Source organism: Limulus polyphemus, unplaced genomic scaffold (genome assembly GCF_000517525.1).
Source record: "Limulus polyphemus unplaced genomic scaffold, Limulus_polyphemus-2.1.2 Scaffold6797, whole genome shotgun sequence".
NCBI lineage: Eukaryota > Metazoa > Arthropoda > Merostomata > Xiphosura > Limulidae > Limulus > Limulus polyphemus.
The window spans coordinates 8792-24910 of record NW_013672407.1 but is presented as its reverse complement, the minus strand read 5'-3'; the positions used below and the strand labels follow the sequence as shown (position 1 = coordinate 24910).

The 16119-nt window shown below is 29.7% G+C and overlaps 1 protein-coding gene across 1 annotated transcript in view; it reads right to left on the bottom strand.

Moving 5' to 3' along the window:
- Positions 1-8423: 8423 nt before the first annotated feature.
- The window catches only part of LOC106474075 (mitochondrial import inner membrane translocase subunit TIM14-like), a 15344-nt gene continuing 7648 nt past the window's right edge, over positions 8424-16119 (bottom strand). Inside the window, exons 3-6 of the mRNA XM_013934762.2 lie at positions 14916-14992; positions 14419-14501; positions 11755-11825; positions 8424-8604 (exon numbers count right to left, since the gene is read on the bottom strand). Coding sequence (XP_013790216.1) covers positions 8531-8604; positions 11755-11825; positions 14419-14501; positions 14916-14992 — 305 coding nt within the window. The 3' untranslated portion in view covers positions 8424-8530. The remainder of the gene's footprint in view (positions 8605-11754; positions 11826-14418; positions 14502-14915; positions 14993-16119) is intronic.

The window sequence follows — 16119 nt, the reverse complement described above, 5'->3', positions numbered from 1 at the left end:
CTTTTATAATACACGCTATAAATCACAGCGATTCACAATCTCGATAACTTTTCTTTCAACGAGTACAAACACATACTTTATATTACAGTCGCTACTGTTCGCTTCTTTAATTATCTATCTATCGCTGGCTTCTCTGCCAGACTTATATACTAAAGAAGAGGGCGTCTCGAACACACTAGGACTCCCTCGTAAATTCATGATCATTCGAGAAACTTCACGCACGCTACCAGCGCCAAACTGAATTTATTATAAGTATACTATTATCCAAGGTTATAGGTATACAATATGTTTTTTTTTCTTTTGGAATATCAATTCTATAACACAAACTGGGAACTCCAAGAAAGTTTCTGGAGGCTGTACCAAATACACAATATTGTTATTTTTAAAATTATTTTTTATTCATTCTTTAAGACACGTTATTTACAATGAAAGTAAAATACTCAGTATCTATAGGTTCATTGGGCGAGAGGAGTCTCAGTCAGCATGCGAAATATTGTAAAAGCCTTGTGCTGAGAAAGTTTGAGAATCCTTGCAAAAACATGCTAAAGTGAATCTCGAAACTGTCACTAAGGTAGATTTCAGAAGTCTCTCGGTATTGGGCAGTTTTACATGTAAAGTTTTATCCCTGCCACCCCCTAATATAATGTCACTGTTTAATTGAATTTATCAGATCGTATTAGATGTCCGAATTTTTCTATTAAAATAGCTCAAAATCCCGATTCTTGAAAATTCTACGATTATGAGACACCTTGGAAAAATCCTGTGCTCGCATTTGGCAACTGACTTAAAACTTGTTGTGGAGAATAACTTCAAGTGCATAATTCATTAGGCTGGTTCAAGTGTTCTATATTTACATGCTCAATAATTCTTAGATCTAGCACAAGTAATTTGCTAAAGTACCAACTCTTACTATGTATTAAAAATAAGTTAATAAAAAGAAATACTCGAGCAAGACCTACTCTCTCTCTCACTCTGTCGCTTCATAACTTTATGTATAAATTGTAGCAAAATACAATGACCTCACACAATCTCGCAGAGTTACTAAATATAAATAGTGACAATACTTAAACAACAACTCATCCACCTGATAAATTAACAAAGATTATCTAACCTTTTTTCAATCTTAGTTAATCTCTCGGTCATCCAAAATCTTAATTTCCAATCTTCAGCTACCTAACCACTAATTCCTTAGTCCCTACAGCATATTGTTGTAATGTGGTTTTTGTGCTTAAATTTAGATGTTTGCTAGAGGAGGATGCTAATCATGGTTATGCAAAATCTAGAAAGTTCAGTAAGGTGTAATAATCGAGACGCTTCGTTAAAAATATAGAAGGCAAGGTATACATATGAGTAATCATTGATGATTCAGTTCAGTTAATAAATTATTCAGTGAATAATGAGTTAGTGATTCAAGTAAGTGTCAGAAAAGTTATTAAGTTTTATTACTATAAGTAATGCGAGTTATCGCGTATATCAAACGGCCGTAGATTGTAGAAGTAAGTTTATTTGTTAGTTGAACGTGTTACCATTAGCGACATAGAAGATTATGAGTCAATTTTAATCTGAGACAACATTTATTTCGATATGATCGTTATTTGTAAACTTAGGCCTACAACTTTTGCCAAAGTGAAAGTAGCTTGTCGAAACGTCATAGAAGAAATATTTATTCGTTATCGTTACGTGGGCTGAACTCAATATTATTTTTACCAAATAATTCAAAAGAACGACAGAATACGTTACAAATAATATTTTATTGATATAACTATAAGATATTTCTCACTATAAAAACTTCAGGGCATTATTATATTTGATATTAATAGTACGGAAGGCGTTTTCGTTGTTCACATCACTCACACAATTTATCAATTACATAAAATGGCTACTCCTGTTGATAAACGTGTAACTGATACTTATGAAATGAATCGACAAATATCCATATATTACAAAAGAACTAAGTATATTATCATTCTTGTTGGCATAAAAATGTTAAAAAACAACAACTAGAAAGTAGCTATCTTATGACTGCTAAACCACCATATAAAAAATGTATACTTCAAAACAAAAAAAAACAAAGGAAATCTAACTGCTATTGCTAATAAATACTAAAAATGCAAAACTTGTCAACTGAAATGGACTCACTGCACGATGAACATAGTGTTAAAACGCTAGTAAAACACCGAAAAAGTTTTATGCTGTGGATCATAGGTACGTGATAAAATGAGTCACAAGTGTTCTTGGCTTGTCAAATATTAATTGCACGTAACTATAATACTGTTTAGGCGTATAACGGGATGCAAAAACTGATTGCCTGGAAACGTTGAAGAATACGTTCGTATTCACATGCCAGCAAACGATTAGGCACCAAGATATAAGAAATACTTTAAAAATTTGAAATTTCAGACAATTATACAATTGCGGTTTGTAAATTTAAAAGAAAATCAAGTTTCAACAATGTCTTCTTTTATTAGTTTTCTTTGCACACAAAACAACCAGTAAAGATTTGATATTAATATGCAAAAACTCAAATTTCAGTATATCTTTGATGTTTATACTCCCAAATTCCTTACCTACGAGTAATTTTCAATGGCAAATAAAAATGGAGTTAATTGACATTATATTGTCCAGTACATAAAATATTGGATTTAATTAATTTAAAGGCTTGCATGTGTATTATTTTTATACAGTGCAGCACTTAGGTATTCCTAATTTATATTGTAAGTAAAACTATGTGTTATCAGTATTCTAATTCTATAAAACTTCAAAATTTACGAAAAACTGACGTTTCAAGTGCTTAAATAGTTTAGAAATTATGACATATCTACACATACAGTAACATCATATATCAGACCTACAATTGGTTTAATCACAGGTAGCCATTGACAGTAGACCAATGTTACAACGATTAAGCTAACAAATACATGAAAAAACTACGTGACTGTCAGTCTAATCGGTTAGTAGTAGGCCACTGTCACGGAAAGCAAAATTTGAATTAACTATGGACATAATGCGAAAACATCGTAATATTGCAAGGAAAAATTAATTACGTGACTTTTAATAGCAAACAAACTCCAATAAAAAAAGTCATTTTCATAACCTCAGCAAATATGTAATAATATAACAATTTCACTTTTTCAGATGTCATACGTCTATATTAGGTGTATTTCCAATAAGATATCAATATTAAAATTAAATTAACATGATTGTATGTAAGTATACTGTAATATAATCAGCTTATTATGTTTACTGCTGTAACAGGACACCGAATAAAAGATCGTGTATAAAATTAAAATGTGAATTACCAGCAAATTATGTCCAACCGAGAGTCCAAGACTCAGATGCAGCAGACGTAAAAAAATAACCATTGCTTTGCGTGGACATTCTCGCTATTTATAGCAGTTTGAGACTGTGAAACAAGTTTGTGTTAAGTGCTTCGCAGATATTTCACATGCTTAACAATTTGTAATTATAATAAAATTATAACAAATCGGACAAGAAGTAGGTAAATCCACTATATTTTAATTGCATGAGAAGCAACGTGAACCTAGCTTCCAGTAGATGATAATAACAATCAAGAATGCAAAGTGCGTATACTGACACAAAATAAGATATCATACTCTTAAAATAATATGTAGTTCTCTCTTTTTTATACCAAGATTCTTACAACCAAGATGAGTTATACTAAAAAAAAATACATCTTTTAAACGAATTTATTATGACATTTGGTTGGAATACTGTGATGGTAAAACATACGAATCATAAAACCTTATTTTGCCACCAGTTTGTACAATAATACTTGGGACACTTTAAGTTAACCGTTTCACTAAATAGAAACAAATATTAGTTATTATAAAACAGCTTTTGCATCTTCCACATAAGAGACAATATAATCAACACTCTTCAGTTGAGAATACAAAAGAATATACTATAAATAATAGGTTAATTGGTCATTACGTTATTCAAAAACTGGAACTTTTACTTTTCTAATAGTTTATTCATTTGTTCTAATAAAGTAGTCAGCATGAACATCAGAGAAAAGTATAACAGACACAGTTTTTAATTTTAAAAATTGTAGGTTCTTTTTAAAATAGCTAAATAAAATATGTAAATAGTAAGATAACGATAATCTAGCAAAAATGACTGGCCACAAGATAAGATTTACTTACAGGGAGATTCAGCTCCTGTTGCCATCCTATCGCAAAGATAAGTAATACAATTGTGATTATGAGCGTTTTCAACCCCAACCGCGCTTACACCGAACAGCTTGCTTTATAGACAGTGAGCGCTACCACACCCTACTCTTGTTCTCTAGGGATCGATTTTAGGAAAAACATTATTCAATTTTTAATTTGTAAAAAATAGCTTCTGAAGATAAATGAGCGTTTATAAAACAGGTATATCGATTTTTAGTAAATTTACAATATTATTTTATAATTAATAGAATAGAGGGCAGCACATACTACGTAAAACTTAATAATAACAAACACCACAAAAAATTCTCATTTCTGCATTAATTTATCTACATAAAAAAAAAAAAAAGAGTTCACACAAATGTTGTGAAATTGAATCAATAACATTACAATTATTTAGGGTAAAAATATAATTATCAACTAACACTAACCTTAAAGACGACTAATCATAATGTAAAATTAGAGAACACAAATTTAATTCAAATAACAACCATTAATAGTTTATTTTAAATATTAGTATGGTTCTAAATTATCTAATTCTGGGCTTATATTCTAAAATACTAATATTAGAAATAATTCTCATATCATTATTAATATATAACATTTTAATAAGGCTATACAGACATATATTTATAGCAAATCCCCTTACGGACAGTCTTTAGAACTGTAGAATGATTAACTTCTTGAAACTGAAGTATTTCACCTTATGAAAAAATATTTACCTACTAGATAGGACACATAGGAAGGAAAACGTTAAGAATGAAACTTGAAAGTCAACAGTTTTTAAGTAAGGTTTTAATTTATCCTGCATTTAAAAAGCAAAACTAGTGGGGCGCAACATAAAAAATGCTGATGCTTTTTAATTTTCCACATAATTATCCAAGCATCATGGCTGTACTTATTACACGAAAAAGGGTGCAATACTCTCAACAGTTTTAAATAAGGAAACAGGCATAACATGACCCGCTTTTCAAAATTATTAATGGATAGATGTATTCGCTGGGGTTAATCTGATTTGTGGATTGATGAGATTGAAACAGATGTAAATATTGATAAAATAAAACTAAAAGCTTTCAAAACTTATGATGTTGACTTATTCCACGATTTTTTATTTATAAATGTCGGTAATATTTTACCTAAAGGTAATGATGAATATCACCAAAGATTCATTCACATATTTCTATAACAAATTCATTATAAAAAAATTATGAGTGTTAGAGTTAAATGCTATACTTTGCGATTTTTTACCCTTTTTATTGTTGTTAATTTATTTTTTCATCACCTAATCAAATCATAGTATGTTTGAACAGACGAATATGCTTTTCCATCTGTTAATTTTTTAACGAGTTAAACCGAACCTGGTAAAACATTTTTATTGACTGTAAAGTAAAGGTGCTTGATGTTTAACAAGTAGTATGAATTAATCTAAACAAAAAAACATTTACCTGTTGTATATATATATTAGTTCGGAAAAAATGCCTTAAATTTTCATTGTTATTCAAATCATCCTTATAAAACATTTATAATATCTGGAGCAACTGGGGTTTATTTTGTTTGTTTCTAAAAAATATAAGTAGATTATTCAAGTTATGAAATATTTAAATTTAGTATACCAGAAAAACACAAAAATAAAATGGGAACATTTATGGCTCTATCAATTTGAAAATACTAGATGCATGTACATATTTTCTACAATGATACAATCCATCATAAAATGTATAGAACAATTAAACTTAATTAAAAGAAGAATGTCATCTCATTGTGTAGGTTTTAAGTTTCAATCCAACAGACAAAAAATTGTGCTTTTAACAACTTATATTTACAATTAGTCCCTTTTTAATACCGATTATGTGGTTTTTTTATTCCCTGAAAAGATTTTTCATTTTATTCTGAAAACTTGTTGTTTAACTTGTGTTGCTCATAGCATAGGATCTTGTGATAAACTTCCCTATTTGATTCCTGAAGAGCAAATTGTTGGTTTTTTTATTTTGTTCCTTGACTTCTTGATTTATTACATACCTTTCCTGAAAATGCAAAACAACATTTCTTTTTAACTTTATCTCTATATCTTATATGCAATTCATGGTAAGCTATCAATTTTTACCACACAATTAACTACACACCTAAAAGAAAACAACAAAACAAGAATTAGTAAACAAATTTTCCTTTTCTTAGATTGCAAAGTTCAATAACAATTATAGGTATAATTCAAGTATCTCTAGTGCATGTTTTCATGTACCTGAATGTTTTATTAAACCTTAAGTTGTTGAAGTATCTATAACAAAGAAACAGTGCTGAGATTTGGGCTCATATGTTTTGACTCAAGTAAGATTCTGACTCTCCTATAAAAATCAAGGATACTGTGAAAATACCGAAACACTAAAGAAATCAGCAAAACATTCTGAGGTCAGAGACTGTAATCATTTGAGCACATATAAATAATACTACTCATAAGTTTTAATAACTGCTCAAAATTTAAAACTGTTAATAATGTAAGTGCCGGTTATCTATGTTGTAATTGCCATAAGTTGAAACAGTTGTAATTACTACCTGCTAATGTTTGCATATAATTAGATAAAAAAAATCAATGATTCCTTTGGAAAAGTCTGGACACTCATGCCGTTCTTGACAGTAAGATCTTTGTTAGAAATTACTTGTCATTAACGTGTGGTGCACCGTAAAATAATTGTGTTTACTAATGCTACAAACATTTAAAACATCATGAATTATGATTCTTGTAAATTCTTCATAAAATAAAAATCCACAACTGAATGCATTGCCAACATATACTGTATGTACTTTTCATGATCCTCTAAATCAGTTTATGTTTTCTCTTCAGAAATAAGGGGAAACAACAGCATCTTGTAAAATAAAACATCAATTAAATAACAACATAAGTTATTAACAGAGTCTAATAATGTAAATTGTGTATAAATGAGTTTTTAATATTCTTTGCTAACGTATCCATTTAAAAAAAATTCTAAGATTCCAATTCAGCCATACATAAGCAAATGTAAAAAAAAATTATCACCACAGATCTAAAAATATTTTGTTGGTATCTAATTTAACTTTAAAGATTTATATTCCATGTATGGTGGTTAACATTAACCCATTCTTGTATGTAAAGTTAGAGATGGTTAATACTTATTGGCTAGGTTTTATAATATACAAGGTAACTCAAAAAACATTTTTACAATTCAGATTTTGTACACTTTTTTTTTTTTAAGTTTATGCAACACTGTATCTATTCTTGTCTTAGAACTATTCCTATAACTCCACATAATACTGATTGTGTTCATACTTTATGGCTGTCTTTATAATAAAGCCCTAAAAAAAAACAACAGGTATTCTTCTTTAACAATAACATTTCTTTAAAGTAGCCCTTAGTTCTAAAGATGTCAACCAAGTTCATTCTTTAGTTTTAAATACATTTTGATCATCAACTGTATATTCTTTCTTTGATACTTTTCCAAATTCTGAATGAGATTACGTGTACTTTGAAACTACTACATTATTCCTTTAGGATTGTTTCCTTCTCCTACTAACAATAGCTTTAATTGATACTTCTACTTTCCTATTTTATATGAAATTGACTTTATATCTAATATCATTATAAGACTGTTTCTTTAACAGTATATGAAACAATTCTATATTTAGAATTTTTTTTTGTAAATACCACTGATTGTATTATAGACTTTTCCTTACAAAATTGACTACATTCTTTCTTTAGGACTGTTTTCTTATATCCATTAGAACTGGGCAATTAGTGGAACTTGCTAATCAATGAACTGTTAGACTCATTAATCAATTACATTCAACTACTTTATTTTTCTCACATTGATCGACTGAATTGTAATTTTGATAAATAAATTATTTTACAGGACACTAATTGATACTCGTATGTATATATATAGTAACTTACTAATCATCACTAATATAATCTCACTTTAAGACTGTTCCCGTATGGAATGTGACATTCATTGTATCCTTTTCTTTAAGACTGGTCACTATTTCTGGCTCTAATAATTGAATCCACTTAAAAACTGTTTCCTAAGATAATATAAAACTAACTATATTCATTCTTTAGGAATGTTCTTGTATTTCCAATCACACTGATTGTACATGTATGCTCACTTTAATACTATTTCTCAGTGTCACATGACAAGACTATACTCTTCTTGTAGCATCATTTTCTAGTGTATAGAGGTTCAACACAAAAAATTAACATCCACAGGATAAAGAGCTTGTAATATTTTATTACTAATTATTAACAGATATTGATGAAACTGAATACTATGTACACTACTATTAAAATCTAGTTAATTTAAATATAGTCCTATCTATCATTTCTTTCCTTTTCCAGAGTCCAGAAGATCTTTTGCTTCATTTATCTTTGATGCAAGGTATGGAGAGCCACCTAGAAAGAAACAGTGGGAATATCCAGAACTAATTTAATTATATATTGAAACATGTAATACACTAAACATATTATCATATGGATTTTAAATTAACACTTTCTTCATTTTTACTTATTTTTTCAGCTATACAGGCATGTATGAAGTAGCAATTTGATTTTGCTTTAAAAAAACTTGAATGTCATAATGAACAGCACTAGCTCAAAGGTTTACATGTTTAAAACTACATAAGATGTATCAGCTATGTTAAGAACATGAAAATAAGTTTATATATCAGGGTCATAACTAGAAATTATTCAGTGTTCTTTTCTGCAAAGATCAGTGATTATCTTATAATGAAGCATCCTGCTAAGTAAGGTAATAAGGTCTAAAGATCCTTGCCCAGAAACATTTGAAAATATGAATAGTCTAAGATGCATTTTTATGGTATTTGTGAGAGAAAGCAAAAACCAATACCTCTCACGAATCACAGAAACATTAGTAATTTTAATATTTTTATCTTTATCTCCATGTATTTAGTGTCCATTGTAAAAGTAATCTGTGGATGTGAAAACAATCATGAGGATTAGTTGTGTACTTATGAGGAAAGCTTCGTTATCATAACGAATCATGAGTAGAAATACTCTGTCTTTTAACTATTTCAATATCATATTACTAATGACAATAGCGTGTAGTGATACCACTGCCCTGCTCAGTGTAAACATAAAAGGACATTAATCTAATACAAATGTTGGTGGTTTCAAGGGCAGTCTGGTGAACATTTACAACAGACTTAGCTTTCCAACAGATGTCCACAACTTCTGTATGTTCTACGACACAAGTCATAAATTCAAGTGTACACTTTCCAGAGTCACATTTTGCACTTTCTTCAACATATTACCCCCAAGAAAAACTTGTATAAACTCAGAAACCACAAGAAACAAAGCAGAATCAACAAGTTCAAACCAGACTAATGAATATTTAAGTACTGTTGCCACAGCTGTCCACAATGTCACAACTGTTTTAAATACTGACTTAACTTTCAACAACTTAGGTATCTTCCACCAGTACTAGATGCTATTTCAACCAACTTACAGTCCATGAAAGTTATATGAAACATATCCATGTCAACAGAAATCTGGATTCTAAAGAGGCCACCAGAGAACAATTTTTAAGGAGCATGGTACAGTTGACAAAACACCTTTTAACATTAAACTCTTAGCAAATTATAATAGTTTTCGTGACCATAAATTCAAAGAGTCTCTCTTGATTCAATCCTGCAAAGAGAAGTAATTGCAGTTTTCTGTCACTTAAGTCATTTGAACTCCATTCAATGTGCATGTGGTAATACATGATTCCTCTACCATTAGTTCAGGTTTAAATTGTTATATGTTTTCTTTTCAATTATCAGTTTGTACTTGTATGTGATGCTGTAACCCTCAAGAAAGGCGTAAGCTGAAACATTGGGTTTAAATAAAATCTATTGTTTTTCTGGAGTATGTTAGTCCTTTTTTTTTTTTGCAAACATTGATCACTGTTCTTCCACTATTTACCAATGACAGAAGTTCTATGGCTGGTGCCTTTACACCATTTTTTGAAAACAGCAAAGAAAAAGCTTATTAACTGAGGTTTGATAAAAGTTTTTGTAATTATTTTGTACTTAAGCAACTTTATCTATAAACCACATAGCTCAAGATAAATTCTACCTAAATCTTGGTTAATCCTTTCATGACAGTTACTCCTTTAAACACTTTTCTACACAAGTCACTGAGTTACATTGAAAATTTAATTAAACAACTTTAATATCAATATATGTGAATGAAATTAACATTATAATGTATGTTATAATTCAAAGTATTATGTTATCTAAGTTTTATTTCTTATATTTCAAAAGAAACTTTTAAAAAAACTTAAATTTCAGTTTTGTGTTGTTACATGACCCACAAGTTATGAAAAATATCAACTTTCACACTTGACTTGTGTAATGTCACTCATGTATGTCTAGACAATTAAGTGCAATAACTTGCCCTATTGACATGTAAGTTTCAAAGTCTTCTAACTGAATGGAGTAGAAACAGGTAATAAATTATGTCAACCCCTAATGGGCACAACACCCACCCTTTATATATTTGCTTGAGCTTTATAACATAAATGTAGTTGCTACATATATATATGTTTATAGTCATCAGAAAGAACTAATTTTACACTATAAGCCAACAATGGTTATTTTGAAATTGGGACACAGTTGTCGTTACCTGGTACATGTAACTGTTTGTAGTATTGTTGGCTGATTGATCTCCAGGTTATTTCTTAGCTTAATATGTTATAGGTATAGAGATAGTTAAATTGTATTTATATCTTTTATAACTTAGTTATGTTTTAAAATGCATACTTGAAAGGTTTAAACATTTTTTAAATATACATCATACTTTGCATCAGCTCTCAAGGCTTAAGGTCTTGCACAAGGGGAAAATAATTTTGCTGAAGGCTTGAACATCTTTACTGTAATTATGCCCAGAATGCACCACTGACTTGTCCTGAGATGAGTAATAAAAGGTAAAGGACAGGAAAGGAAAATTAAAAATTAACTATATGTAAAAAGTAAAGGACCTGAAATTATGAATATAAGAAAAAGCAGATCTTTTAAAATATTCTATGACAAATTATAAAGTATGTACATTTTTTCTATTTCATAACTTGAAACATTTTATTCCACTGTATATTGATGATAATATGTATGGTTAGTGATATGGTAGCAAAAATTAAAAATAAAATATAAACATTTACCCTAAGAAACTTTTGATATTCATTTAGAAGATTCTAGAGGTTATGTAAATGAAATACAAAAACTATAAGATGAAGAAAAGTATTTTTATACTTAAAATGAAAATCACTTTGCACTTGAACTATTAAGAGTTTGAGTGCAAATAACTACAATAGTTAAATAACATATATTTAGTAGAAACAATTAAAATTATGTCATTCTTTGTGAACAAGATACTTATAATCTTTAACAAAATCTTACCAGTTTTTTGTGAGGATACATTAAGAAATCTCACAGTTACAGTATGTATATGAAATTAATATATGGCCCCTGCAATTGTGAAAGGGTTAAGAGACATGAGCTAATGATAGTAGTGTTAGAATAGTACAAAACTTTAAATTCACCATACCTCTATCAGGATGGTTTAACAACATTATTCGCCTATGTGCTTCACGGATTTTGGCTTGGCTAGCTGATGGGCTGGAAGAGAAAGCTATGATTAATCATTTTTTTAAAACTTCCTTGTAGTTTTTAGACATAGAAACAGATTAAATTAAACCTAAACTGTTTTAATAATAATTTTATTTGATACATGTTGTAGTTCTTCCTTTAAAGGTTAATGGACTTCACCTGATCATTGTGTGGCTAAACAGCTTAAAATATCTTATATTCACACATCAAATCATAAGATTATTAATACAGTTTTCAAATCTCTGTACTTTGGTACCTCAATTAAGAATAGTTATATTATTAAGTTAGTTTAGGCTTTACTATTATTGAAGCTAGTACAATAGAGCATTTCAAGTCAGTTGAAGTTAGACATTAGCACAATTATTTCAGCTCAAATCTAAATGTATGACAAATAAAACCAAATATCTAAATATTTTAAGATTTTCTACTCCCTCTTAGCCATGTGATATGTTTAGATCTTTGTTTTCTAGTTTTAGACAATATACACCGCATTACTGATAATGAATGTATTACCTGTGTTTTAAAGGCATATTCCCTATTAAGAATTATTATTACATTTAACTGAACTCCAGATCTGTCAGATCAATTATCACAAATTCTTCTTAGACAATGTCAGATCTTATTATAACAAAAGCACATTAATCTAAAACTTAAAATCAAGTAACAGAGATAAAAACTGAAACCTTGTGGTTAATTCCTACAATTTGTTTAAATAATAAATATATGTTTACAATTTACAAGAAAAAATCTAAGCTTTACTAACTCTACTGTCATGTATCACAACTACACTTTGACATTGTAGTGTGATGCCACTAAACATTGATCACTTTTGGAAAGCATATACAACAGCCCTTTTCAAAGCAACTTATCCATACACTGAGATTTATATGTACATATAAATGGCTAATGTTCATATCTTAGTGATGAAGCCTATCTTTTTCATGCTCTTTATTTCTTTCTGTAACTTGCATCCTGACATTTCATTTTCTTTCTCAAAGTTTCAGACTTTCTTCATGATAAGTTTCTTTTCTGTTTGGCAATTTTTGGCATTGTGGTTTTCATTGTTTTTAATCACTTTATACTCATACTGAATTGAAAAAAATACTTGTGTAATTTACATAAATTGAGTTACTACAAAATTCCTGCAAATTTATATGAAAAAATTCCGTACAAAGGACTTGCGGTTCCTTTGGTCACAGAACAATTCAATTCATAGCACATGCTTGGATTCTCCAGCAGAAAAGTCACTTTTCTTTTGAAGTATCACAGTGATTCTCCACCAGGAAGACACACCTTGAAATTCTGCATTAAACTCCCTTTACCACAGTTTTAGAAGTTTTATTTTAAAAAATTAATTTCATTGATGATAATAAATGTACAAAATTAATATACGATTTAGGAAAAAATATTATAAAATAACGAGGGTCTGTTTTATAACATTTTTTTATTTTGGTGTGATATAAAACTGTTATTGACTTATTTCTTAAAAAAGTGGATAAATGCACTAAATAAACTTTTATATGAGACCCAATTCTAATGAAACTTTGTTAGGAACTTCTTATGATGTTGAAAAATTGTGTGAAGTTTCATCCAAATTGGACTTAAACTGTGGGATGAATTTTGTTGACAGATGGAGCAAGATCCAGTGAGAAGAAGCCAAGAACAAACCCAAAATACAGAAGCACATCAAATTGCTCACCAAGATGCAGTTAGATGAAGTCAGGAGCAATTTTGTAACAGAGAAGTACGCCATTCAGTTCACCAAGATCCTGACCGAACAGCAGCCCGTAAGGCAGCATTACTGCTAGTCATAAATATGTACAATTAGAAGATTCATAACTTCCATGATGGGAATATCCCTTGTACTTAATGATATTCGAAATGATAGCAATATGGTATGGATTCTTCACAATAAGGCTTCCTATCCAATTATTACATATCTCAAGCAGCTGTAGAATGAAGCAGGTATTCATGCCATGTCAAGTCACCAGATGCAGCACATTTGAATTTCTGTGAAATTGAGTGGTTTGAAATAGGCACTGAGAAACTACCACCCTCATAAACTAGATGGTTTATGGGAAGCTTTCAGGAAGGAGTGATGTGCTTTGGACATGAAAGCATTATGCCAGAGCCTTTTCCAATGGAAACTACACAGCAAGATTATTGTCAAAAGACACAGTCATCATGACTAGACATGACAATATGAACTATAACAATGTGGCAAGGCTCCAGTATTGTTTTAATATAACATACTCAACCTCTGTATTAACAGTATACACTAACTTGAAATGAAAGTAGTATAAACTTATTTCCCAAAGCAATTCTAACTGATACAAATACCGTTGGCATTTCAAATGTCTTCATACATGCATTAATATTAGAGAAATATAATTTAACCAATTATATATATATCCATTCTATTGCACATACACACATGAATGAACATTGATGCTACACAAAATGCACAATGACACAAACTACTAATTTTACATTCCAGAAGATGTAAGATATATCTAAAGTTAACATCATTTCATTAGACTAGTTAATGTACTATGTAATATAAAACAAAAAATTCATTTTACTGTACTATGTGTACACATACCTAACACCAAGAATAAGTCCAGCTTCTCGTTTATTCATTTTGGGTTCAAATCCCCCTTTGTAATACTTGCTGTTGGCAAATGACTAAAAAAAAGACATTTTCAAGGTATTTGTCAAAAAAATACAAATATTTGAAGAGTTTACTTACAATACAAAATTAACTTGTAGCTATATATTTCAAATAAACATTGAAATCACTGATTTACACAATATTTAGCATAAGATTCTGATGCAAAATGTAAGGGACTAGTGAAACACAAATCATAAAATAACTGCTTCTAGAAATACAAATATTTTTGTAAAATCGAATTACATGTTATAAAATTTTAATGTATAATAATATGAAGTTTAAGAATCAGGTTTTGAATTTCCAAAAATATTGAAAAATGTCAATATTACAACACTATACTACATTTCTGTTTCAATTTTTCAACTCAAAAGAATAAGATATTTTACTTAGTCACCATCAGTGTTTATAAAGAAATATAAAAAACTTACCGCAGCATTAGGCAAAGATTTCAAATGTTGTTGGAACTTTTCAGACATTCCTTTTGATGCACGTGAAACATATCTTCCTGTAAAAGTTTTAATGATAATTTAGTTAGTAGTATTATAATGTAAGACACAAACTTAACAGTTTGAAAGCATAGGTTGAGCCTGGAAAACTAATTTTATAAAGTCAAGCATTTTTTTGTTGTTAGTCTTAAACTAGTTATAAGACCACAAACATTATCTACGACAAATAAAACCAAAGTACTATATTTCTAATGTCTTAGTTTTGTTTCTTATTACTACAGTAACTCAGAAAACTACAAGTCCCATATCATCAACAGCCCTGATATTTAACATATATTGTCAGCATGTCATAAGCTAATCGTATTTCGCCAAAAGCTCATATAATCTAATTTTATGATACCATTCCCAGAAATCTCAAACTACCTACATAAGTTGGAATTTGTTTGTTCATGCAAAGATATATGAGGGCTATCTGCACTAGCCATCCATTATTATAAAATGAAAGACTAAGGGAAGGCAGCTAGTCAACACCATCAACTCTTATGCTACTCTTTTCAAACTGAATATTGGGATTTGACTCTCATTCTTTTTGCCCAAGACACAAAATCATAGAATAATGTACCCGTACTTCTTAAAAATCTAATTGCCCCTTATCACCCCACAGAACACACACATAAAAAAGTAGAATACACCTTTTAGAGTTTTGTTTTTATTTAACAGTGAACACAATCACACAATGGCATTAGCAGCTCAATTTTGTCAGATATGGCAATACCATGTTCCACACCTAAGCTAGTGTTTCTCAAGCAGCAGGTCATGACCTCTTGGTTTCCAGGGGTGTCACAAGCTATCTGCACTGAGTATAAATTTTCTGAGTCCTCAAGATGTATGAGAGGTGCACATATCACCTTTGTTATGAACTTTGACAAACTGTTTTTTCATCCTTGTAGAGTCAATGTCATGTAACAACTGAAAAGCTTTTTGTAATTTTATGTTATATCGTATTCCTAGAGCTGGCAGTCAACTTTACTGGGTTCCTACTGCAGACAAAAGAAACATAATATTGTTACATTAATTTCAATATTTTTATTACTGTGCATGTGACTGAGGGTTTGTAAATCTACAAAGATATGCATATTTGTGTATATAGTATTGGTTTGAGGTTCAGAGGCACACACTTTTAAAT